Here is a 25,696-nt window from a genome sequence, read left to right as displayed (position 1 = left end):
AGTTTCTGTTATTTCTGAGCTAGTGTCCCAGCAATCATCTGACTAGAATTTACCAGGGCGCCTCAATGTCATTCTGTTTATTTCTCCTCTGCCTTTGCCCTTTCCTGTTCTCCAAATGGAAAATATCACTTTTTTTCTCAAGACTCAGGTCAAAGGGAACCCTTCTCTGAGAAGCCCTTTCTGACCATCTACTTCTTTCACCTGAGGTCCATTCTTTTCTCTTGCCAACTCTGGAACTTGTTCATTGCAGATATTTGCCTACTGCACATTCTCCATTATTCAATTGTGGATCTCTATGGGAACTACATCTTTCATCTGAATTACTAGTATCTGGCACAATATCAATTTCTAATAAGCATTTACTGAATAGATAAATGGATTAATTGAAAAATCCTATCCTTTCATACATTAGTTCTCTGTTATTTGCTACCAATCTGTGGTAAAGTAAGAAAGTAAAACTAAATTTGCTTCTTTAGATAACAAGAATAAGATGAGTCTTTACTCTAGTTTGGGTATAATTTTTTTTGTAACTTCAGACAAAATTAGTTTTATTTATTTCACATGAAGCTAAGTTTTCTATTTTCCCACTTACTTTTATTTATTTATTTATTTATTTATTTTGGTGGTAGGAGTGGGGTACTGGGGACTAAACTCAGGGGCGCTTAACCATTAAGCCATATCCCCAGACTTTTTAAATATTTTATTTGGCACCATGTCAGTCTCTCTCTTACTTTTTATTCTTAGTTCCAAATAACTTTGAGATCCTCTTAATATCAAATGTGTATGTATTTATTCTATAAAGTTGCTTTGGTTGAAAAACATTCCCAGGGAGATATTTTTGAAATGATCTATGATATTTAGGCATTTTGTAATGAAGGTATAGATTTATTGAATAGAGGGATAAGTACTAAGTTCTAGGCAGTGAGCAGAGGAGAAAGTGGGTAACTGATTACAGTCTACTGGCTAGTACTATATTAATTAGTACTATATCAAACATAACACATTATGAGAAAGCAGCTGTTTTCTAGTAAATTTATTAAAAATAGAAATGTATAATTCTAAAAGAAGCTCATGTATATTGTAGAAAATTCAGAAAATACATATAAACAAAGTAGAAAATAGATCTGTAATCCCACAGATCAGAGATAACTATGACTGTGTATATGTTAGTTTTAGAACATACTAGACACTTCTTTGTTTATTACAAAGTGTGATCATTCAGATGTGTCATTATATACAGCTTTTTCCTGTCATTTAGACTTTCAAATTATCAAGTTTAACTGTATCATAACATTTTCTGAATAATATATCTGAAATTTATTATGGAATATTGCATGAGTTTTGAATGAAATTTATAGTAATTTTTTGATCCTGAAGTTTGTATCAAGAACTTTGTCAGGAATTGACAGTCATACTGTGGATCTATTGATGACAAGTTCTGTATAATGTGCTTTGTTGTTGTCAAAAATCACTAATAATTGAATTAACCAAATTTATTAGACCAACCAATAATGAATCTGGTTCACTTACTATATCAGCATTCCTCTAACTTTATAAATTTTTTTCCAATCTAACTTATTCAGGAAAATGTTGCAAACAAATGTTCTGATTTCTGACTTTATAGATACCATGAGGTTTGTTATAAGAATATACCTAATTTATTATTGTCTTAAAATGTTTAAAAATAAATTACTTAAACTTTTATGAATTTTACAAATGTATTTGTTTTTGTCTTTCTAGAATCTGTGTTTGTGGATATCCTCGACAACATGTAAGAAAATACAAGGGTGTAAGTAGCAGGATACCAGTTTCTTCAGGATTCATGGTGCAAATGTTAACAGGAATTTATTTTGCCTTGTAAGTTTATCTCATATACAAAGAAAACCTTTGATCTTTGGAAAATTTTATATTGTTAATTTATTTTTACTATATTATAATCTCAATAGCATATTTTTACTATATTATTATAATATAGCATATTATACTATATTATTATTATTTCTTACTATATTATAGTCTCAGTCAGCATATTTTTATGAAAGAATAAGAATCAATATCTTAATAATAGTTTTATTATTTAAAGCATATCTCTTAAAGCTCTGAAGAATTTTAAACCAACTAAAATATTTTGTCATTTTTCTTCCTTTCTTTGCCTTTTCTTCCCTTCCTTTCTCTTCCCTTCCCTTCACTTTCATTTCCTTTCCTTTTGAGATAAGGTCTTTCTATGTTGCACAAGCTGGCCTAGAATTTATGATCCTCTGTCTTCAGCCTCTAGAGTTTCTGGGATTACAGGCATATCCCACCATGCCTGACTTAACTTTGTGTGTGTGGGTGGGGGAGTTCTCATTATGTTGCTCAGGCTGGACTTTAACTCCTGGTCTCCAGTGACTCTTCCACCTCAGCCTCTGGAGTATCTGGGATTATGAACACATCATTTTTCTTTAATTAAAGGACAGAATGAAAATGAATACCATAATATATCCATCATTCCTTTCTTCATTACTCTTTTTTTGCAATAAATTCCAAATTGGTTTTTCCCCCAATGAATGTCTTTTACTGTTTCCAGAAATTTTAATTCTTCCAAAGCATTTTAGAACCACTTTGGAAATAGTTTGCTACTAATTTACTATTAATTTCTTATATTGATACAGTCTTACCTAATGACTTAGGTAGGGACTAGTTATTTCTTTGAACCATAAATTTTTCTTTGTAATTCTCCTATCATACATATCATACTATACTTTGGATTATATTCATTTGACACTTTAATTTTCCCCCATTGATTATATGCTTCTTGGCTGAAGGCAGAATTATTGATCTTTGGATCAAATCTGACCTGCGGCTTGTTTTTGCAAAGTTTTACTGAAACACAGTCTTTCTCATTTGTTTATGTATCACCATGGCTGCTTTATTGCTGTGCTGGCAGAGTTGATGAGTAGTTGTGAGAAGGACTATATGGCCCATAAGCCTGAAATATTTGTTTGGTCCTTTAAAAAGTTTTTTGTTCCCTGTGTTACACCATTCATATTGTCCCAGAGTTCTTTGATGCTCTGATTCATTTTGAGTAATTTCTGTTGATCTATCTTCACATTAGCTTATTCTTTTATCAATTTGTAGACTTGACATAACCTACTGTGAGGACACTGAAGGTATTCTTCATCTCTGTTTCTGTTTTATTTCTAGCTTTTTCACTCAACTCTTAATAGTTCCCATCTCTGCTGAAATCTCCATCTGTTTGTGCATGTTGTTAATTTTCCTGACAACTTCAATATCTAGATCATCTCTGAATTTGGGTCTACTATTGGATTTATTTATTGACAGGATTATTTTTAATCTTGCTTTTTGTATGCCTTGTAATTTTTGATTGTTTATGATGTTGTTCAGAGATAGGACAGTGGAGACTGAGGTAAATATTTATGCCTGAAATGGGCATGGTTCTTTTCTTTTAGGCTGCTGGTGGAGTTATTATGGGCAGGAGTGTGTGTGTGTGTGGCAGGGAGTTGGGTTTTGCTGTTGCTATGGTTACCTCCAGGGTACCACTTACTTCCCTTTCCTCTAGTTCTACCTGGTATTAGGGTGGGAGCTGGGTTGCTGGAGGGTTTTCTTCCATATTCTTGCTCCACTGTCAGCTTTCCTGAGTGCCTGTACCTCACAGAGGGTCTCTCTTTGTGTTCTTCCCCTCCTCTAGCAGTAGAGTGTTGCTGATTGTTTTTAGGTGTGCAGTAGCCTGCAGGTTTTGGTATGGGTGTGTGGTAGCAAACAGTGTCTTCTGTTGTCCTGGTCCAGCCTCAGCTCTAAGCAGGCTTATTGCCCCTGAATTTCTCAGTGACTCTGCTCCTCTCTAGGTAAATGACCCCTAGTGATCTCACATAGAATGAGGTTTTAAAATTTCTTTTGCTTTCCTCAGAACCACAGTCTTTACCTATGCCCTAGAGTGAAAAGGTTTGCTGCTCTTTCCCCTAAAACTTTGAAAAAATTTTTCCACATGAGAAAAGGGTCTGTCTAGGTCTTCGTGCCTTTCCCATATGAGTGGCCACTCAGGTCCTTCATCCCTGTACTACCCCAGGGCAGCTTTCACTGGTTCCCTGCCCTGTTTCCAGTATTTCTTGTGAGCTTCTACATGAGCTCCTATGAGAGGTGTGTGAAGAAGAGCCTGAGAGGATAAAGGATTACCTTGTATGTGCTCCCCAGACATTCTACTCTCCCACTAGCCAGTGACTCATCCATTTGGCACTTTGGCTTTAAGGAATTTATTAAGAAGTTTAGATGAATTCAATGCAAAATGCACTTATATTGGGGCCCACATCTTAGGGTTCTGGCTGTTTGGTTGCCTAGGACCTTAGCTCTTTGATGGATTCATGAAAAGCAATGATTTTTGAAGACTACCTGGATCTATCTTGTTTTTTAGGATGGAAGTAATGCGCTTTCCAGTTGTTTAGATATCATTCATGACTCTCTATTTTGTTGACAGATGACTAAGTCATTATATCTCTGTTTACCTCTATTATTTAGCTGATGGTTAGGAAGGGTTTGGTACACCTTTGAAAATTATTCTTATGTATTACACACCCCAACATACCACACTTTTCCCCCTCATATTTCATACATCATGTGCACTTCTAAATGGCCATCAGAATACAAAGAAATAAGTACTCAGGGCACTGAGTAGTGGTTGGTTCTCATGAAAAGCCACAGGAGTTACAGAATAATTTGACCATAAAGTGTTCTGAACATTATTCTAAGGTATATAATTTATTATGTTCTGGTTTGCTTTAAAAATATAAAATGCTTTGAAACTGCCTTAGCTTTTTTGATTTTGTTCTATAAATAGTCATGTTCTTTAGAGAAGAAATGTACATCTATAAAATTTTCTTTGCTATTAATAGGATTTCAGATACAATTGAAAGAAACTCAAAAGATTTGAAAATTCATTTTTAAGGAGAATAGAATGTTAAGCAATGTGCAAATGTGATCTGTTATTTTCCTCAGTAAATAATTCTTCATTACATTTTGTTCAATAATATTAAATTAACTGAAAATAATAACACCTTATTTAATTTGCTTAATTTTGTAGATATAATGGAGAATGGGATCTAGCTCAAAAAGCATTGGATGATATTACATACAGAGCCCAGCTAGAATTATATCCAGAGCCATTGCTGGTAGGTGCCTCGCTTATTTATATATATTTTAAAATTTATGCTTTTTCAGTTTAGAATTATAAATTAAGAAGAAGTCATTCATAGTGCATTGATATGTCATTACTATTCAGTGATTCTGTTCTTGTTATATACAGGAAATTTTACACTTAAAGGGGTATGTTTACAATTTTAAAATTTCATTATATGAACTTCTTAGATTTGTGAGTCTTTTTAACTTATGAGAATTTTTCCTTAGCATTTATGTTTAGGAACTTAACATAATGTTTTCCTTAAGGTACATTTGTTAATTAATGTAGACATTAGGAAGCTTGATTTAATGTTTTGAAATTTTTAACCTCATCACATACGTATTGTTTTTAACTGAAAATTTCCTTCTGAGCCTCTTACTCCTTATTCTAGAGGATTTATGTATTGTCTTATGGAATACTTTAGAGTGTTTTTTAAAAAATCCTATCCTGTTTTATCTCAGGGCAAAATAATACGTCTGTTAATGTCAATCTCAAACTGTATTATTCCTTCCTAGGTTGCTAATGCAATAAAGGCTTCATTGCCTCATGGTGCCATGAAATCTAGTAAGGAAGGTACACGGTGTATTCAAGTTGAAATCACACCAACTGCCTCTAGAATATCAAGAAATGCAGTAACCAGCATGTCAATAAGAGGTCATAGGTGGAAAAGACATGGTAAGAAATACATAACTCTTCCAATTAGAGCATCCATGGCTCTTTACATTCTGCTCTGCACTTACGGTGCTGGAACTTATAACTTTAGTAAATAGTATCCTGGAAGAATGGGCTACTGAGTCACTTTAATTCCTAATTTATCATCCAGCTGCAATAGACAAGGAAAATGGAGTCCCTTATGGTACACATATGAATGAAAATTTATTTAAAAGTTGTATTAGTTTTTAAGTTGAATTTCAATAGAATAGGAAAGTTAGAAAAATGCATTTTCAATTATTCATGCATTTTGGTTTTCTATTCTTACTTTCAGATATTCTCTTAATAAATGCTTCTTGTTTCTTAATGAACCCTTAGCAGGTAAATTTGCGTATAAAAGCAGAACAACTATCAGGGACTTTAAACATCTTGTCTGGACTTCCTGGTAAAGATGTATTGATGCAACCCTAGGCATTTCCAATTTTTTATGTTAATTTTCTTTCAAGATTGTTTGTGTTAATCTTTCTTCTTGTCTGCTTAATTTTATTATTTTAAAGTTTTACTGGAAGTTAATTTTATTCACGGTCTTAATACTTTCCCATTTTCCTCCTTTGTCTTTTATTTTTTTCCCTTATTTAATTGCTTAATCTTTTTATAACTTTCCTCCTACCTAGAATTCATTGTAGTGGCAAGAATCAGTGCATGAAGAGGATTATTATTACCTTCCTCAGAAGGTGACCTTTGGATGAGAGGCAAGCAGCTACTTTTTTGCCCCAAGCAAAATGTGTATTGGGGGTAAAACAAACTCCTGTCTCTGTTTTTCTACTATAAACTGAGGTGAAAATTGTAGCTCTTTTGGTATACTGTATTGAGTTCAGGTGCTCTATGGTCTCTATAGAGAAAAGGGAAAGTGAGAAGGAAGAGGTTATGTATGGTGGAGTAGAAAGCTGATGAGAACACTTGCCATTTTCTCCCTTAAACATTCTGGGGGATTGTGTGCAAAAAAGAATGAGGATGAAATGATCTCATTTAATAGTGATTATGTTTGCTCATTTTCTGTTTTTAAGTCAATGTGACAATTTCTTAAAGTCCAATAGGAAGGCATAAAAAAGATGGCGATGTTTGCAATTATCAAATTATGGTACTATTTAAAACAACAAAATCTAAACATACTTCAGTTTTTTAAATAAAAATTATGCTGTTGAATGAAACTATATTATAGGTGGAAAGTAATTTAGTTAGAGTCCTCCAATGGTCAAATTTTCTGTGATGGCATTAGTATGTGAAAATAGGCACAGAAGCAACCAACTAGACCCTACAGGACATTATGACCATACTTGGACCCAAAATACTGCTACAGAAAATGCAAGAATTAATTTTAATTTCTCTTTTACTTTCCCTTCTTGCTGTTTAGGTGGACATTTGGGGAATTAGGGGGGGAAATGTAGGTCCTATAGTTAAAAATGTGAAAAGTATCGAAGCTCTCTTGTGCATGTATGTGTGAGAGTGTGCGCATGTCCAAGTGTGCGTTTAACAGAAGGAGGTATTACACTGTGATAAAATGGAAGCTGTTTTCCAGAAATATTTTTTAAGGAAAAAAATTACCAAAACAAGAGAAAAGACTATTTAAATATATTGTCTATTAAGTTTTTACATATCCTCTAGGTTCAATTTTGGCTACCAGTTGAGGGGTTGTGCACTGTTTCAAGGCTGCAGCCTCACTAAAGTAGCCTTTTCCCCTTATACTTATTCAGACCTCACAACTCTAACACTTGAGCAACTTCTGCTTATGATAGCAAAAAAGGTCACAGAAGAGAGTGAACTATGAAAAGCAGGTCATGTGCATGAGCAGATACAGAATACAGTTGAGCCTTGTTTGCCACCTTCTGTAGTGTGAATTCTCTTCATCTGGTGGACTATATGGTATTCCTAGTCAAAGGTCCTTCTGTCTCTACAGATAGGTTGCATTCTCCTTTTATAAAGTTGTCTTAGCTTTCCTGCTATATTAGTCTCTTTTCTGTTGCTATTACAAAATACCTGAAGCTGAGAACTTAAAAAGAAAGGAAATTTTTTTCAGCTCACAGTTTTAGAGATTGAAAGTCCAAACAAAATCAGGCAGCATCATCTGTTTGGTGCACCCTCATCTGGCAAGGCCCCCCCTTGGCTGGTTCACAATGTGGTCAATGAGAGGAAAGGGAAGTAGCTGCACACAGAAGAGGCCAACCATTGTGGGTGGTCTTACTTTATAGCAACTCACTCTATCAGGGTCCTATATCAATTAATTCCAAGGGTAGCATCCTCAGTAATCAGATACCTGCTACTAGGTCTTACCTCTGAATGGTTCTGCCTTTCTTATAGTATCACACTGGGACTAAGCTTACAGCACATGGACCTCTGGGAAACACACTTAAGCCATGACACTTTCCTAAAGCAGTATTTCTCATGAAGTTACCATGTTTTGCTGACTTAAAGGCTTTTTTTTTTTTTTCAATCCTCATGGTCTTTCTTCCTCTAAGGATGTATTATTATTCTGAGCTCTCTGGCCAGCATGGAATTCCTGTGGGGAAGATAAATATCTTTTATATATCTCTTAAATATATAGATAGTTCTCAGATTATAAATCTTTAAATTCGGTTTTATTTATACATAAAATTATATTTGTAAGTAAATTATATATATATATATATATACACACACACACACACACACAAAATGTAATTAATACATTTCTTTAGAAACAGTGTTAAAAGACTTCCAGATTCCAGGATAACCCACAAGGACCTTTTTATGCCACAATGTTTCTGAAGAATATAGTACTGTAAAATGTAAATTCAATTTGTGACCATTTGAAAACACATTTAGGATTCTTTTATTTGTGGAGCCATAAATATATTTCCCATTCCACCCATATCTCTCTGCTTGCCCCTCTTTCCTTTGTATCTGGGTAGAAGAGAGAAAAAGTGAGGCTCTGCCACTGAAGCAGCCAAGCAGGACTTTCTTTTTTCACTTGTTTCCTTTCCATATCCTTTCATCATTATACACAATTAAACTAGTGAACAAATGTGTTTGCATATCTGAGGCAATTGTTACATTAATTGTAACAATAAGCCACATTTATTCTTTTCTATTTTTAGTAACAGAAAACAAATTTTAATTATCTTTACAGCCAAAAATTACACTCTGGTGTTTTAAAAGTTATTTTTAATCACTATATCTTAAAAGATTTTTTAACTATTCTAGAATGTATTTCAGGATTCTCTGAAGCTCCACGCATCCATCCACTGTTTATGTTTTAGTGCAAAGTATCCTAATGAAAGGTAAAAAATTACTTTAGTCTTAACATTTTCACACATTTCAGACTATACATCCCTTGCTGCAGTTTTATTGTTGTTGTTAAATAATAACCCAAAGTTTCAGAATTGTATTTTGACCCATTCTATTATTTGCTTGACCCTGTATTTTATTTTATCATTAATAGACTTCTTTTTTTTTTTTTTTTTTTTTTAAGAGCAGTTGTAGGTTCACAGCAAAACTGAGTAGGAAGTACAAAGCATCCTCATCTCTACTCTGGCCCCCCACACATGTAGCCTTCTCCACTACCAACATCCCACACTAGAGTGCATTCATAAGGTCCTATAATTCAAATTTTGATCAGACAGTGCATCCTTATTTTAATGAAATGTTTTTTTAAGTTTGGTTTCAATAGAGGTATTATTTTGGAGAATTATTTGACATTTAATAATAGCATGTTCACCTGATTATCACCACTTTTCACTTGATTATTTTAACATTGTACTGACATGGCTTAACTTAAAATTTTGTGTGTTTCAAAATTTTTAAACATTGTATTTAATTCTTTGAAAAATTATATTGATTTTTATGAATCCATGTCAATGCATATGTTTGGAAACTAAAGTTAGAATGTGTTATTGCTTTTGACTTTTAAAGAATATAACTTCATAAATAATAGCTTTATTTGCATAGTGGTACTTTTCATTCAGTCTAGATGGTAGATAATTCAAGGCAAAGGTTTATTTTTCAAACCTAGATTTTTCAAGGCATCTACAAATTGTGGGCTATCTAGAAGTCATTATTGGAAAGTAAAATACAATTACAGGAAGATAAAAATAGAGTAAACTTCAAAAAGTATTAAATAAAGGAAGAGAAAAATGAATAGATGATGACCACAATAACAAGAATCAAAATGAAAATTCCATTAAGAAAAATAAGCTAAAATTTAGTGAAGTAATATGTTAATTTTTGTAATTTTTTAAAAAGTTAATCAAAAAGGGCAATATTGCTTAAATATTTCCTTTAAAAATAAACACAATAGCTAAAATGGAAACAAAGTATTTCTTTATAATTAAGCTTTATTTTTATAGTTTTTCTTAAATATTGTTTCTAAAGCTATCTTCATCATCTACCCCTGTAGCTGTAAGAGCCCCTTTTCTTGAACCTGAGTGGGTCTCTAGCATTGATTCTGGTATACAATATATTTTTATTTATTTCCATTGCTGCCCCTCTTCCAGAGAAAATTTCATTGCTATTTTTTGTTTGCTTCCCCTGAGTCCCCCCACCATATGACTCATTATTCTACGTTTTAAAAAATATCTATACTTGTTATTGTTCCAACATAAGCAATTTTTCTGTCTTTTAAAATAGTTATTGAACTATCACTCATTCATTCTATAAAAGTCCCTTGGTTTATGTATGGTTGCAAATAGTGAGTACTCATAATTTTTGCCAACTAATATTTTTAAAAAGGCTTAACTGGTAAAATCCCCATCTTTTTTACTACCTACCATTCTTTCCACTTGTGATTTTGTGAGTTGATGAGACAAGTAAGTGGAAAGAATTTAGTATACTTTAAAGCACCACATAAAGGCAATTGTTAATTAAGAACTATAATGAGTTTTATTACCTACACAGTAATTGTATCTGTGGTTTTTGTTGAATACTTTGCTGTTCAAATAGTTCTCTAATAGATTAGCCCTTTAATAAATTGGATACTTTGAGATAAACTTGTATAGTTTAAGAGTACTATAAAGCACAGAAATATTCATATGTTATGAAATCGCAAAAATCATCTTAATGATTTTTGTAGTCCTGAAATATAGAATTCTATTATTTAACACTTAAGTCACTATTGCAGTCAGAATTTTAAAAATGTTATTTTAATACCTATTATCCTCACCTAATCTCAAGTTAATGTCAAAATAGAATTAGATTGAACTTGTGTTTCTCATTTATGTATAGTTACACCTTTGCAAGCAGGTAGGTTGCAATAATAAAAATAATACTTACAAACTAGATACTTTGAATTTTGTCATACTTTTGGTCCTCAGATATGTTAAGTAGTTTATTTTAATAACACTGTATTTAAACTATTTTGACTTGAAAAATCTAAGAGTACATAATTTTAAGTAGTGAAAAAGAATTGAGGGCTGGGGTTGTGGCTCAGTTGGCAGAGTGCTTGCCTAGCACATGTGAGGCACTGGGTTCGATCTTAGGCACCACATATAAATAAAACAAAGGCATTGTGTCCATCTACTAGAAAATGTATTTAATATAAATTGAAAATAAGATCGATCCCCCACCCCTCTTTCTTTGATACTGGGGATTGAAAACAGAGGCACTTACCCATTGAGCCACATCTCTACCCTGTTTGTATTTTGAGACAGGGTCTTGCTAACTTGCTCAGGCTCTCCCTAAATTGCTGAGGCTAGCCTTGAACTTGTGATTCTCCGGTGCCACTGGGATTAAGGTGTGCACCACCATACCTGGGAAGAACTCTTATCTCTTTTAAATCTTCTAATTATTGATATAAAATAAATATCCTGAGAATTTTAGAATATATAATCATATGAAATGTTTAAATGAAAACTCAAACTAAATACAGTTTACATATATTGAATCCAAACAAAGTGCAGTTTCATCTTGTTACAACAATTTTATTGCATTTTTGGTTTGTAAAACTGTTTCTATTTAATGAATGCCATAGCATTTAAATAAAGTTAAATTATTGTAACTAAGTCAGAGATTTGTGATTATAAAAGAAAGAAATCTGTGTTATTATTTTCTCAGTGGTTTAGTACTAATTTGTTACATGAGGGGGAAATAAGCAATAATAAAAAGTACAATTCATGTTTGAAAATAATTTATTTAAATTTGGTTAGTGATATAGAAAATGTTAATGAATTTTTAATATAATAACATTTTTGAGGCATGAAACTAATTTATAACTATTAAACAAGTGTGAAAAATTGCAAACATATTTCAGTAAAATATTTTTAAATAAATATTTATAAATATTCAAAATATTAAGATCATCTTTCTAGATACTGCAGAAAACAAACTGTCATAAATTCTCAGATGGAATATTTATTTTGTGAATCAGATTTCATGACTTTATGAGAAAAGTCTTAAATTGAGGAAAAATAAAATTCCTTAGAGTTAACAAAAGCATTGGAAAACAAAGAAATGGTAATGATTTTAAAAGTTTTAAAATTATTTTAAATTAAATAAATTGGTTTTAAAATTAAAAGTAGCAAAACCTACTTTTGCTCCGAAGTGCAAACTTTTAAGAAGTGGCTATTGGAATCACTTCTTTAGCTTCAATTAGAAGTTTATAATATACATGCTTTATTTTAGAAATTATTTATACTTAAGGAAAATTAGAAAATAAAACAATTTATGGCAGTTTTATAAAAAAGACAGTTTTTGGAGAAGCTCTGTTTCTTCATTCTCAGATGCTATTTGAGGAACAAATTTTCCTTTCCCAATATAGATGATAAAACATTTGGGCCAAAAATGACTGAACTGGCATTTTTGATAGAAAACTTTATATTCATGGAGAGCAAAGAAAAATATTAGGAAATGTTAGATGATTCAACAAAAAAGGACATAGTAGCTAAAGAGCTAAAATGTTATGTTGTTGGTACATTTGACACATGTGAACATTAGGCTTAAGAAAGAAAAGACTGTAGAGAATTCTGTCTTATCCAGTTTTTTTAAGAGAACAAAAAATCTTATTCTATTTCCAGATATAATAAAGTTAAAAAAAATCTGCACAGCAGCAAGACAGCTCAGAATTATTGGTCTTATGAGTCAAAAGCATTGGTTTGTAGATTACTGTGAACTACGTTTTTACTAAGGAGGCCTTATAGAATTCTTGCTATAGTTAAGGAGGTTATTGTTTATTAATGAATATTGCGCCTCTTCACTTTTTTTATGAGCATTTTCTGCACATTGCATACCAAGGAAGAAATTAGGCTTTATAGATAGCTTTGTAATAGGTATTGCTTATCTGTTGTTGGTCTCTCAAGTCAAAAGGATCTTTAATAAACATAAAGCATTCACCTGGGTCAGCAGTGTTTGTATGCTGCAATTCTCAAAGTGTGTGTGTGTGTGTGTGTGTGTGTGTGTGTGTGTGTGTGTTTTAACTTGAGACTTAATAAAGATGACAAAAGAAGTAATTGAGGGTGTTTGAATTCACCTCAATAAGGAGAATTCTATCATTTTCTAGGTGCACAACAAAAGTGAAATATTTGACTGTTTTTTACTTGAGAAAACTGGAAATAGCTCCAATGAGTCTAAATAAATTATTATGGTCCAGACTTTCTCTGTGTGCCCTAGGCTGATCTTTTCTTACCTAAAGAGCAGGATTTCTGTATCTAAGTCTTTGTTTCCATCCTTGCTCAGAGGGCAGCCCTTTAACTTCTTGATACTTACTCTTTCTGTGGCAGTTTACATTTTCTCTAATCTGCTTTGCAAATTACTGGCTGAGGTTGCACATTGCTACAATGTATCTCTTCTAACTTTGGGTATATTTTATGCTCAATATTTTGTGTTACACAGTGTTATTTCTATTCATAAAAATGCAAATAATTTATATTTGTGCCTGTCAATGATTGCCCATTTCACTCAGAATGAAATCCAGCCTTTATATTATGACATTCATGACCTACTACTCTGACCTTGTTTAAGACTACTTCACCCTGGTCCACTAGACTCTTTTCTTCTATCCCTTTAACATACTAAATCATTTCTCTCTTAAGTGCTTGATCTAGTTATTTGGGATATTTGAGCTAAAATTTGGATTATGAAATTGTGCCAAATTGCACTTTCCTGCAGATCATTATGTAGCCAGCATTACATCATTCAAATCTCAGCTTAAATATCCCTTTTACAGAGAGTTTTTCCCAGACCACCCATCTAAAGTCTTTCTTCCTCACCATCCTGGTTATTTTCTTCATTGCACTTTCTGTCTCAACTCTCTTGTTTACTTAGTTCTTATATTGCAGCAAGGGCAAAGTCTTTGTCTGTCTTATTGGCTGTTGTATCCACAGTACCTAAGACAATGTCTGACACAATCTAGATGTTCAATAAATTGTAGTTGAATGCATGGCTGTGTGAATGCATGATAAAAAAATTTTATGACAGGGTAAAAGTAACTTGTTCCTTCTTATTGAAATATAGTGTAATAAAATGATGGTAAACTGGGTAAGGAGTTATTCATTTATTCCAGTGCTTAGAGTTTTTTTTCCATATGTGTATGAGTTTTTCATAATTGCACCCTATTTAAAAATTTTTAGTATTTTTCTTTTGTTCAGTTAATATTGTCAAGCATTTCCTCAAGTTTTCTTAGTGAATTTAGTTATTTTCACGACTAAATAATATCACATTGAGTTGATATTCTGTCAATTACTTATCCATGTCCCTAATATATTAAATAATTTGTTTTTATTTTTTTGCATCTACAAATAACACTGCAAGGAACAGTGTTATAGATTTAAATGTAGTTATTTTTCTTCCATTGGATGGAATAAATTGTAATTATAAAATGACCAGGTTGAAGAATATGAATTTGTTCAGGCATCTTATGCCATTTAAAATGTCTACGTAATAAGTTGTAAAGGTATGTGTATGACTTTCTTTTAAAGTTTATTCTGAAATATTTTCATAATTATGTCAAAAGTTGTATTATACAAACATTATAAGTATAATAAAAGCTTTGGCTTATTTTATTATTTTCATAAGTTTGTAAGTGACTCATATCGTAGTCAGTCTCTTTAGACTCACAAAGATGTATAAATTCTATAAATATGCAAAGTGTTTCTTTATTAATATTGTCATCTTTAATAAAACAGGGTAGCCATACAATAAATTATAATATCAAAAACTGGGGTTGTTTCACAAGTGACATATGGAATAGATACTTTGGATTATAAAATTCAATATTTAAGAGAAATCATAAATTTTTATGATCAATTTTAATGATATTTGCAATTTTTGTTTCTGTTTGTTTGCAATGCCAGTGATTAAATCCCAGGTCTTGCGCATGGTAGGCAAAAACTCTACATTATGCTACATCCCCTTTTTAAACTTTAATTTTGATATTTATTTATTTATTTCAGTACTGGAGATTGAGTCCAGAGGTGTTGTAACACTAACGCTACATCTCCAGTCTTTTTTACTTTATTTTTGAGACACAGTCTCCCTAAGTTGCTTAGGCTGACCTCAAACTTGAGATCTTCTGCCTCAGCCTCCAAATCACTGGGATTACAGTTGTGTGCCACTCTGCCCAGCTGCTGCACTTTTTTTTTTTCCAAAATGAAGAAGAAATCATTTAAGGAGAAATTTTTTAGTGCTTTTGAGAACCAATTTAGAAATGTCTATTAAAAGTATTCTTTTCCAAATACAGAGAGAATTTACACTCATAGAGTTAAAATAAATAAAAGTTCTCTAAGAAATTTCTCTTTAGATCTTTTTTGAACTTTTCAAATTATTGGAAATCAAATCTAAGTATTAACATTTTATAGATATGAATTAACCCTGACTCCTTTGGTATAGATTTTTTAAGTTCTGGGAAAACCAAATTCTATTTTTTAGTATTTATCTTCTCTTAAAACATCATTTATATAATTTTTTAAAATGATTAATTACTCTTATTAGTTATGTATGTTATGTTTTAGAAAGCATTAAAAATAACTATACACTTTTTAAAAGATCTTTTTGATGTTATTATGCATTTTACTAGAATTTATATTTAGAAATAGCTGCTTCACTTTTCCAAAACAAAGAGCCTTTGCTGTTTTTTGCCATTTAAAAATTCTCATTAGCATAATCTGTATATTACTTGACTGGATAAAAGGAAAAAAAATACATTCCCAGGTTACAGTTCTTGGGTCTTCTGCATGTTTTTCCACCTTGATTTACTCCAATAGTAATTTCACCTCATAATAGGAGATTCTTTCAATTCATCAAACATTCATTGAATGCCTAGTATATAGAAGCTTCTTTTCCAAATATTTGGTATGCAGTGGTGACCTGAAGAAAAGAATCTATCTAGTAAACAAGAACAATAAGTAATTGTACATTAGAAAGTGATAAATACTAAGAAGCAAAATAGGTAAAGAGGGCATTTCAAATATAATATTGAAACTTTTGTGGAGTTGACCAGGGAAGCTTCACTGAAAAGTGTTCTGGGAAAAGACCTGAGGAATTAAGGAGCCACTCAGGGGATAGCACTCTCCGCCTGGAGGACAGCCAAGAGACCAGTAAGAAAGTGGAGGCTGATGGGGGATCAGGTCACAGAGTTGGATACAGGAAGAAATCACCAGATTAGTTAAGGAGCAAGATCAAGTACAAATGTTTGTTTGTGTCACATAATTACCTTTCTTAGTGTGTAATTTTCCTGAGAATTATGTTTCTGTTATTTCTTGTTCTGTATAGAATTACATGCTTTTCTTTTTATGACTTTAATAAGCAGTTTTAGAAAATCTCCCATTATCACCATTTTTTACTGTTAGCATACATCAGTTAGTCAAAGATTTGTTCTTGTAGAAAAACATATGATCTCGTTTTTCTCTATGCCATTTAATTTCATGTTTCTAAAAAAATTATAATTATTTATAAGTACATAATTTATAAGTATATAAGTATAATTTCTCCTCAGACTGAAGATCTTTACCACTATCCTGATAAATGTGATTAATAATTCAATTGCCTAGTGCTGCTTTCTATAATATTTTTTCATTTTCTAGTTTTTCTTACAAATTTTCACCATATGAAAGTTAATAATGTAAATATGAAATATAAATATATAAATATATATATGAAAGTTAATAATGTTAAAATATATATAAAATATATATATAATGTTAATATATATATATATATATATATATATATATATATATATATATATCTCCCATAACTAAAAAACAAACAAAAAACCTAACTTTGGGAGTTATGACTTTCTTTCAGAATTTATTTGGTCTAGTCCTGTGTTCAGCCAAAGTAAAATAATTTGCTGTCTGTGAAATGACCAGGGATCTAAGCAAATAACTTAAACATAATTGGGAGATGTCAGAGGATATTTAACTCAAATTGACTCTAATGAATTGAGGAGTTAGAATTTCTAGTATATTAAAATGGACGTTTGAAGTAAAAATATTTCATAATTTAGCTTCCCCACTGAATAGTTGCATAGCTCTATGTGAACTTCAGTTTCCTTTTCTGTAAATGGGAATCAAACGGCCTACCACAGAGGCTCACCAACATATTGTTTTGAGAATATCATGAATATCATTGAATAATCTATACGAATACTCAAAAAAAAAAAAACCTATTTAGTGCCATTCAGTGTTCTCTATTGTATTAGGCTGCCTGTGTGTATCTTTTAATGTTGTTACATTTTAATATTCGTAAGTTTTTTTTTTTTTGGTCTGTGTAATTTCCAACCATTTATGATTTTCTTTTGGGACTGAAGGTCCCTTTAATGGTCTTTTGTGAAATGGCTTCTACAAAGTAAATGGACAAGTCTTGGCTGTTGCCCAACAGCGCCATGGTGACTTTCCTCTCAGCTCCAGTGACCTCTGGTATTTACCTCAGTAAGACTTTGAAGACAGGGAAATGGGTTTGGTTAGGTTTTTTAGTCTCATTATACCTTTAGTACAGGGCATCCAGGAGCAGCTGGCCATTACTGCTTCACCCAGTCTTTAGCCTATCTAGGAACTTGAAATTTCATTTACGGATTCTTTGGTTGAAAGTGTGTGAGGCACTTAAGTTAAGGGGAAATACTCAAAGCAGCACATTGGCTCACAGGCTCAGGGCCGGTCTGGGGGTCATGCACACTTCCAGGAGTGTGTACTGCTGCGGGGCAGAGTGTGCAGGACCCCCACATCAACTTCTAGGTTTTCCCAATTTGAAAGAATCAGAACAGAGCAATGCTTCCCAAACTTTTCTTCATATTAGTCACCTGGTAGCTTTTTAGACCCCTAATATCAGGTCCTCACACTAATGGTGAATCAGAATGTCTAGGGGTAGGAGGAGGCAGGCATCCATAGTTTTTACAGATGCCCCAGTGATACCACTATGCAGCAAACTTAGGCAATGAAACTGTGTGGCTCTAGTCTAAGTTCTTTACTTCCTGATACTGTTTCTCAGCCTTTTGCACCATTAGTGAAAAATATTTGAAAATAGAAGGTAATGCTCCTCAGGCAGATTTGTGTCTACAATTTTAACGAGTATATACTGTTTCATGTAGTCTTGTGTTGTTTTGAACTGGACTATTCTAGATCTCTTTATGTTATTTTCCCCTCCATTTGCTACAGATAGTTACTTAACAGCTTTGAATAGAACTGTGACTTTGTGATTTAAGACACAGAATAAAATCACATCTACAGATGTTAACTAGTTAGGGGTTTTGTTCCTTTGTTTCTATTATAATGGCTATTTTCAGAAGAAAGAACTGACAGCCAATTGTTTTGTTCAAATCAATTTTTATTTTTCTCCAGGATAGTAGTGATGTGTAACAAGCTGGCCTAAATTTATGGAATCAGTATGAGTCTGATGAAATTGACTGCTTAATTCTCTCACAGCCAAATTCATGTTTATGGTGGGTGTGTGAGACAAAAACTATACCTGTGGCATTGCTAACCATGGTATCATAATGAAAAATCACTTTCCCAAATATCATGGGTTATTAAATCAGTCTCAATATAGTCTAATAAAAAATAGAATTTTAAGGGTACAGAATGGAATTTTGAAATGGCTTCATTCCTGATGTTAAGAGCTAGGGTTTTTCTTGTACATTCTTGAGCATTTGCCTAAGGCTTGACATAAGTTCATGTGGTCACAGTATTATCTTAAAAACAATAGAAATTCTGTTTTGATTTACAAACAATTTGTTTCATATTCCATGTAAAATATTTGTGTGAAAAATGCAAAACATGAACTGATGCTCTGTGAATTTTTTTGTCATTGTAAAATTAAAGAAAATGACCCTGTTGTCTCCAGTGCTGTCAGAGTATTGTAAACTATGAAAATTTCTATGGTGTAAATATTTGGCTTAATTCATAACATCCAGTTGTCCAATTTTTGTTTTGGGTCTTTTGTTTTTCTTGTTTTGCATTTTTATTTTGTTTTGTTTTCAGCCATTATTTTGTCTTATCATCTTCAATTCTAGAGCAACCTGACAACAATAATGATACTACTGAATTGGGCATCCTTGTCATTCCTGAGATTAGTGTCACAAATGTGTCCGGAGAGAGAACCGGAAATGGGGAAAAAGGCAGAACACTAGGAGAGATTGATGCTCAGCATATGCAGGGTGTGCAGGAAACAGCCACAGATCCTAGAACTGAGAGCAAAGGCTTGCCAGAGATCAGGAGACAAAAATCTGTAAGAAAAATGATGGAGGATGGAATAAACTCACCTGGCAGAGTGCAGTTTTAGCAGAGCACTTTATAGCTACACTCCAAGGTATCTCAAGGCAAAGGGACACTGATGCATGTTAAACAACAGCTGCACAGTCACAAAATTTTTGCATGTCATCTAATAATCAAAGTGCATGACCTATGCATCACACTCTCTCAATGACTCTTAATGCTCTTTGGAATGGTAATACCTATGTTGTCTCTTGAGTAAACTGTTATGAAAGCTGAGACAGAAAATTGCTTCCAAAGTAATTTTCTGGTTGTGTTTTGGTATCTAAAATTAGTTATCCATTTTTGTATTTTTGTCATATTTAATATGAAGGACAATGTACATAGAATATTAAGAAGTTTTGAGCTTGTGATATTTATAGTCATTTTTTTTAATTTGATAAAACAATCTGGAATGGAAAATTCAGCCTTCTAAAAAAAGCACTTTAAAACATTCTAATACTATTTTTTTTTAATGTTTCTTGGTGTAAGAGCTTTGCTTTTATACTGTTTTGCTATTGGGGAGAATTTACCCCTACTTTTAATGTGTGGTAAATTTTCTAATTGTTTCTGATCTTTTGCATGCATAATAGGAGAACTCTCTCTAAAAATATAGTGGGTTGTGGTTATGGCATGCTTTTTGTTTAATACATTCTAAATAGCTGTCATTTAATTCCAATAAACTATTTTTTGTCATTTTTATAGAATAGCTGTTTTGATTTATTCTTTGATTTTTTTCTATAATCTGTTGCTCTGTGAAATTATGATAAAGTTTAATTGATTTCAGTATGATCAATTGATTTGGTATTAATCTTTTTAAAAGAATTGCTTGAGATACTTAATGTTAATTAATCTTTGTCATTTCTTTGTTTAGGAAATACAGAATTAACAGGTCAAGAAGAACTGATGGAGATATCTGAAGTTGACGAGGGATTTTATTCCAGGGCTGCGTCTAGTACCAGCCAGTCGGGTTTATCAAACAGTAGTCAAAATTGTAGTAACAAGACAAGTGTAGGAAAGAACCAGAGACGGTCAGGAGGAAGCAAAACTGGAGGAAAAGAAAAAGAAACTCCAGGGGAATCTTGCAAAGATCACTTTGCTCGAAAACAAACTCAGAGAGCCCAAAGTGAGAATCTTGAGCTTCTCTCTTTGAAGAGACTAACTTTAACCACCAGCCAGTCCCTGCCTAAGCCTAGTAGCCACAGTTTGGCTAAGACTGCTGCGACTGTTTTTAGTAAATCCTTTGAACAAGTCAGTGGGGTCACAGTTCCGCATAACCCACCCTCTGTCATGGGTCTCGGGACTGGGACAGATGCCAATAGGTTTTCTGCTTGTAGTCTCCAAGATGAAAGGCTTGCTTACGTTTCAGAAAGGACTGACCTTCCGCTGAAGTACCAAGCAGGTCCACAGAGACCTCCTAGTATTAGCATTACTCTGTCCACAGATTAATCTGTAACATTTTTCTCCTATAATCAGTGCACCTAAAATATGACTTTGCTTCTTTATGAAAATGCCCAGGTCTATTCCTGATGGGAGCCCCATGTCTTAAATTCTGAAGGCTCCCTTGACTATATGAAGGAGACAATGTCTAGGTTGCAGTAAGTTGAAATACGATTTTGTTATTTCTTGATATTTGGTCTCTCCCCGCACCCCACCTCGCTGCCCACTCCTGTTTTCCTTTGATTCTGTTTTGTTTTAACCTTATTTGTTACTGTTGCCCTGAGATTGTCAGTGTAACGGTAAATTTTGGCAGGTTGTCTGATCAAGTTGGTTACATCTCATGTGAGGTTGTAGTTGGTTTTTAATGCCTCCTATTTTCATAACTGTGTTTGCCCTTCAGAGTCAAAGGGGGTCTCATGTAAGGGAACTGTGTCATAAAGAATGGGGCAGAGGAGCAAGTCCACGATTTGCACAGCTGGTCTTTCAGCAAGCCACGCTGACAAACAGGCATGTGAGAAAACAAAAGGGATGAGTATGAAAAGTGCCTGATAAAAAATATTTGTCGCCAGATCATCTTGAAGATTAGAACAGTTTGTTCAAAGCACTGGAAAATGCCTGACAACTCAGTACTTTGAGATGATTATGTGATTCCAGAGATGGGTAGGGGCATTTCTCTTGGTATGTTTGGAACATTTTTATGTCAAAACTCAGATTGCTGGTAGAAAATGTTGTTTGAAGTGTTTGATCTGAACTTGGCAGGTGAAAAAATCTCTTGTCAATTTGAAGGTGTGATAGGCCATAAAGCTGATTGACCCTGCTTCTGGACTTTGGACATCCTAGTTAGTGTGGATCCCTTTAACTTAGAGCACACATCACTGAAGACATCCTGGAAATCACTGTAAATCTTGCAACACAATTCTCAAGAAACCAGCATCGACGCTGTGATATTGAATTGCAAATGAAGGAAATTAGATACATTTTTTCATCTGTAAAATGACATGAAAAAAATAAAGATAGTGAAATATGAACAAAGGACATTTACATGTAAACTAATTTAGGTTTGCTTATGGTTGTATTCTTAAATTTAAAATATGAAGAGTGAAATGTGTTTCTTGTTTGTGAACAGGCCTGTTTTCAATGTTCTTGTTATGATATAGAAACAAGAGTCAATTCAGTTGCCTCCAATCAAAAGACAAAAATAAGAATGGCAACAAAGGTAGAAGCTGAACAAATTTTTAGGTAGCAATTGGGAACTAGGTGACCTCTAGATGGACATAAAAAAATTTTGTTGTTTTTTAGTGGTGGTAAGTTCAGCTCTGGTTGAGGTTCCCTATAAAGCAAGTTTATCTAAGAACTAATTTAGAGTGAGAGAAAGGAAGAAGGGCTGCAGATTAAAGGAGGTGACTGGGGAAGAGAGCCTGGGAAGCTGTCCACCTCTGAGCTGCTTTACTTGTTGTATGCAGTGGTGTCCTTCCTCATGGTCCCTAGCTCTGGTCTCTTCTCACAAAGAGAACATGCTAATGCTTTCCTTTTTTTCCTGCTTCTGTACAACTCAAACACATGAAAAACTCGATGTGTTGAAATGTGCTAAAGCATTTACACTCCGAATACAGCTTGATTATAACTTCTTTGCCTATCAGTTTAAACCTAATTCTTCAAAAGGCATGAATTAGTTTTTATCCATTATCCTTGAGTACAGTGTAGTTTAACATAACTGTATTTGATATTTTTACTTCCAGCAATAAAATGGAATAATATTGATTGTCATGAAGTATAGTCAAAAACTGTAGGGAAACCAGACAGTGAAAGTTGACATTGTATTAAATTTAATAGTAATTCTGTGTACAATGTAAAATATTTGTAAAATGTCACTGTGAACTTACTATTGTCTTTTCGTAACTCCTTAACAAAAAAAAATTCCCCTAGGCATAGTTACTAACAGTATTGAAAACATTAAGAACTAATTTTAAAGACTGGCCTTTTAAGCAATTTGAGGTGCTTAGAAAACAGAATAAGTTTGCAGAAACATTATCTGTCACAAATGCAAGATCAAGTCTTGAAGTTGTAGTACTGTAAAGAAACCTCATTTGGGTTTTATTCTTGGCTTTTGCTATTCAAATGGTTCAAAGACTAGTAAGTAGGATTGGTGTCACCTGGCATCTTGTTAAAAATGCAGAATTTCAGGTCCAAACCTAATGAATCAAATCATCATTTTAACAGGATCCCCAAGTGACTTTTATGCACATTAGTATTTGAAAAGAGAGTATCAGAGTTCAGACAAATTAGTTGTCGAATATGTTGGATTTTCAGTGGCCTCACAACCATAGGTAAAACATACTAGATAGTAGACCATTATAATTGTCATTGTTTTTGACAACTAATTAACTTTTTAATAACATTGATGCATGACTTCTTAAGTCTTCTAAATTCCTAATGATTCTCATTAATTTTTGTGATACAAATGTAACTTTTAGTATTTTTATTGTTAACCATAAATGAAATCAGCTATAGATGCTTCCAAGTTCAAGTACAAAAGGGTATCCTTTTAAACAATGCACAACAAATTTGCATGTGTATATACTTTTTAAATTTTTTTTTTCTGAAAGCTTACTCATTGAATGAGTGATTCTGAATTTTTGCTCCAAGTGATTTGTACCAGCTGATTTTCTGCAGTGTGGAATCATGTTAATAAAAATTTTTTTGGTAATACCTTTGATACTATTTCCAAATAAGGATATACCCTGAAAGTTTTTCTAATAATTATGAAAATTGAATAATATTAACTGTGGCAACAATGGTTATTATGCTTACTACTCTTTTTCTACTCACCTTTCAAATTTGAAAGGTGGTGGCTTTGGTAGGTTACTTTCCTATAAAGATGCTAACAGACCTCTTGTGTATCCATAATAATAACCAAAAGGATTCCACACAGAACTGGGGTCTCACACTCAGTTCAGAGGATCTAAGCAGCTCCACTGCACATTTTAAAACTCCGAAGATTCTTGACATCACTAAGTCTCTCACTCTCGAAACCCAGCTGGTGCAGTGGTCTGGCTACACTGGAATCCAAGCAGGAGAGAAAAAAAGTACACTTTTCAAGGGAATATCCCAGAGTACCCAGGGCAGGTGTCTTTCTTTTTCTTCCTGAAGCCACAGGAAAGCACCCTGGAGTCTTTTGTATATCACGGTGGAACTCTTTAAGACAAGTTTTGCAGACTTGAAGAGTGGAAATTCTTAGTCCTTCAATGATGACTAAAGTTTGTTTTGAAAAAGCAATATATTTCGTTGCTCTTTTCAATTGTGAAGCAGCTGTTCAGCAAATATTGCTCATTTTTTAAAAAAGGTTGACTTAAGGGGAAATGTATATTTTAAACCAAAATAGATCAACATAATCCCAGTTTTAAGGGATTTTTGCCTATTTTGGAAAAATAAAACAAAAAAAGTTTAAACTGTTAAGTTATGGAGGGAAAAAAGGCACTCACCTAATTTTAAACAAGTATTTAAAATAAGGCAGTTTAATGTTTGAGTCTATAGGCACAATAAATCTATATTAAAGGAAAGCACATCAAGGAAATACATACAGTGAATAATGTAATTAGAGGATATATTTTTAAAAACCCATTTAGAAAGATAAATGATTGGATGGATACTTAAATTAAACATTGTAGATAAAAATTAATGTATAATAATGTTTTCCCAATCTTTGAATGAAAACTTAAAACTCTGTAGTCCTTTAATTAGCATGAAAGTGTACTTTTAGATTTTTTTTCTAATGGAATTGTACTTAATACTTTGATTCATTCAGACTTATATTTAATATTGTTAACTTCTTCATCAGAGAGTATAAATATGTTGTCTTCTGTACTTTATAACTTGTGCACGTCTGAAGAGACTGGCAGTGAACACTTTTGTTGATGTTTTCGTGTTTTGATAGTAGAATTCTAGAGTACCTGTGTCTGAATATGAAGCTTTTACTGGAAAACACAAGATCCTATTTCACAGATTGTTGCTTTTGTCATCAGGACCTGAAAGTATATTTTTCATCTTTACTTCAAATCATGTAGTGATACTAATCTCTTCCTAGCAAGCATAACTATTTCTAATTGTATTCCTGGAGTTTACATTCCTAAAGAACAAACATGATTTTGGATATATTTATGTGCTCTATACCTTTTTAAGGCTATGGAAATAAACTGGAGTTTAGGTTTTTTTAAGTTTTGTATGTTTGTGTAAATGTTCTCCATATGTAGTACTTTATACAGCAAGTGTTGCCTCTTGTTTTATTGAAATAAAAACTGAAAAAATATTTTTCCAGATCATTTTATTCATTAAAAAAATATTATATAAATTTGCAAACATCATGATATGGAAAAAGTAAAAGAGGAAGACTTAGGTGAGTTGAGTCATTGAGAGCTGTAGGGGTAAGCCAGAGAACAATGATATCTCATTCCTGGTTTTGTGCTTGACATGGCCTAGGGATGAGAAGCGCAGGAAGTCCATTAGTATCTATCCAAAGAAGAAGTGCTTCATGGGTCACGTGGCAATGGTTTATTATTTGTTATATCAGAAGCACAAGCAAGTTTAGGTTATTCTTTTTTGTAACTTGAATATGAGTTTACCTTTTGAATACAGAGATTATGTAGGGAATTATGCTAGGTACTTTAAACACTGATTGAATTGGGTTGATGCCAGCTTTAGTGTATTATTTTAGGGTAAAATTTTAGAA

General features: G+C 32.8%; 1 protein-coding gene across 2 annotated transcripts in view; it reads left to right on the top strand.

Moving 5' to 3' along the window:
* Hycc1 (hyccin PI4KA lipid kinase complex subunit 1) overlaps nucleotides 1–25,276 on the top strand; it is a 72,517-nt gene extending 47,241 nt beyond the window's left edge. Inside the window, exons 8-12 of one of the 2 annotated variants that reach the window (XM_076835318.1) lie at nucleotides 1,741–1,857; nucleotides 5,075–5,162; nucleotides 5,686–5,845; nucleotides 19,293–19,588; nucleotides 20,405–20,465. In XM_076835318.1, coding sequence (XP_076691433.1) covers nucleotides 1,741–1,857; nucleotides 5,075–5,162; nucleotides 5,686–5,845; nucleotides 19,293–19,561 — 634 coding nt within the window. In that variant the 3' untranslated portion in view covers nucleotides 19,562–19,588; nucleotides 20,405–20,465. Of the gene's footprint in view, nucleotides 1–1,740; nucleotides 1,858–5,074; nucleotides 5,163–5,685; nucleotides 5,846–19,292; nucleotides 19,589–20,404 lie in introns of both variants that reach the window. The other variant, XM_076835307.2, reaches the window with a different exon arrangement.
* Nucleotides 25,277–25,696: the final 420 nt, after the last annotated feature.

This window comes from Callospermophilus lateralis, chromosome 1, assembly GCF_048772815.1.
Source record: "Callospermophilus lateralis isolate mCalLat2 chromosome 1, mCalLat2.hap1, whole genome shotgun sequence".
In the NCBI taxonomy this organism is placed as follows: Eukaryota; Metazoa; Chordata; class Mammalia; order Rodentia; family Sciuridae; genus Callospermophilus; species Callospermophilus lateralis.
The sequence above is the reverse complement of the archived record's forward strand: the minus strand, read 5'-3'. Positions and strand labels throughout refer to the sequence as shown.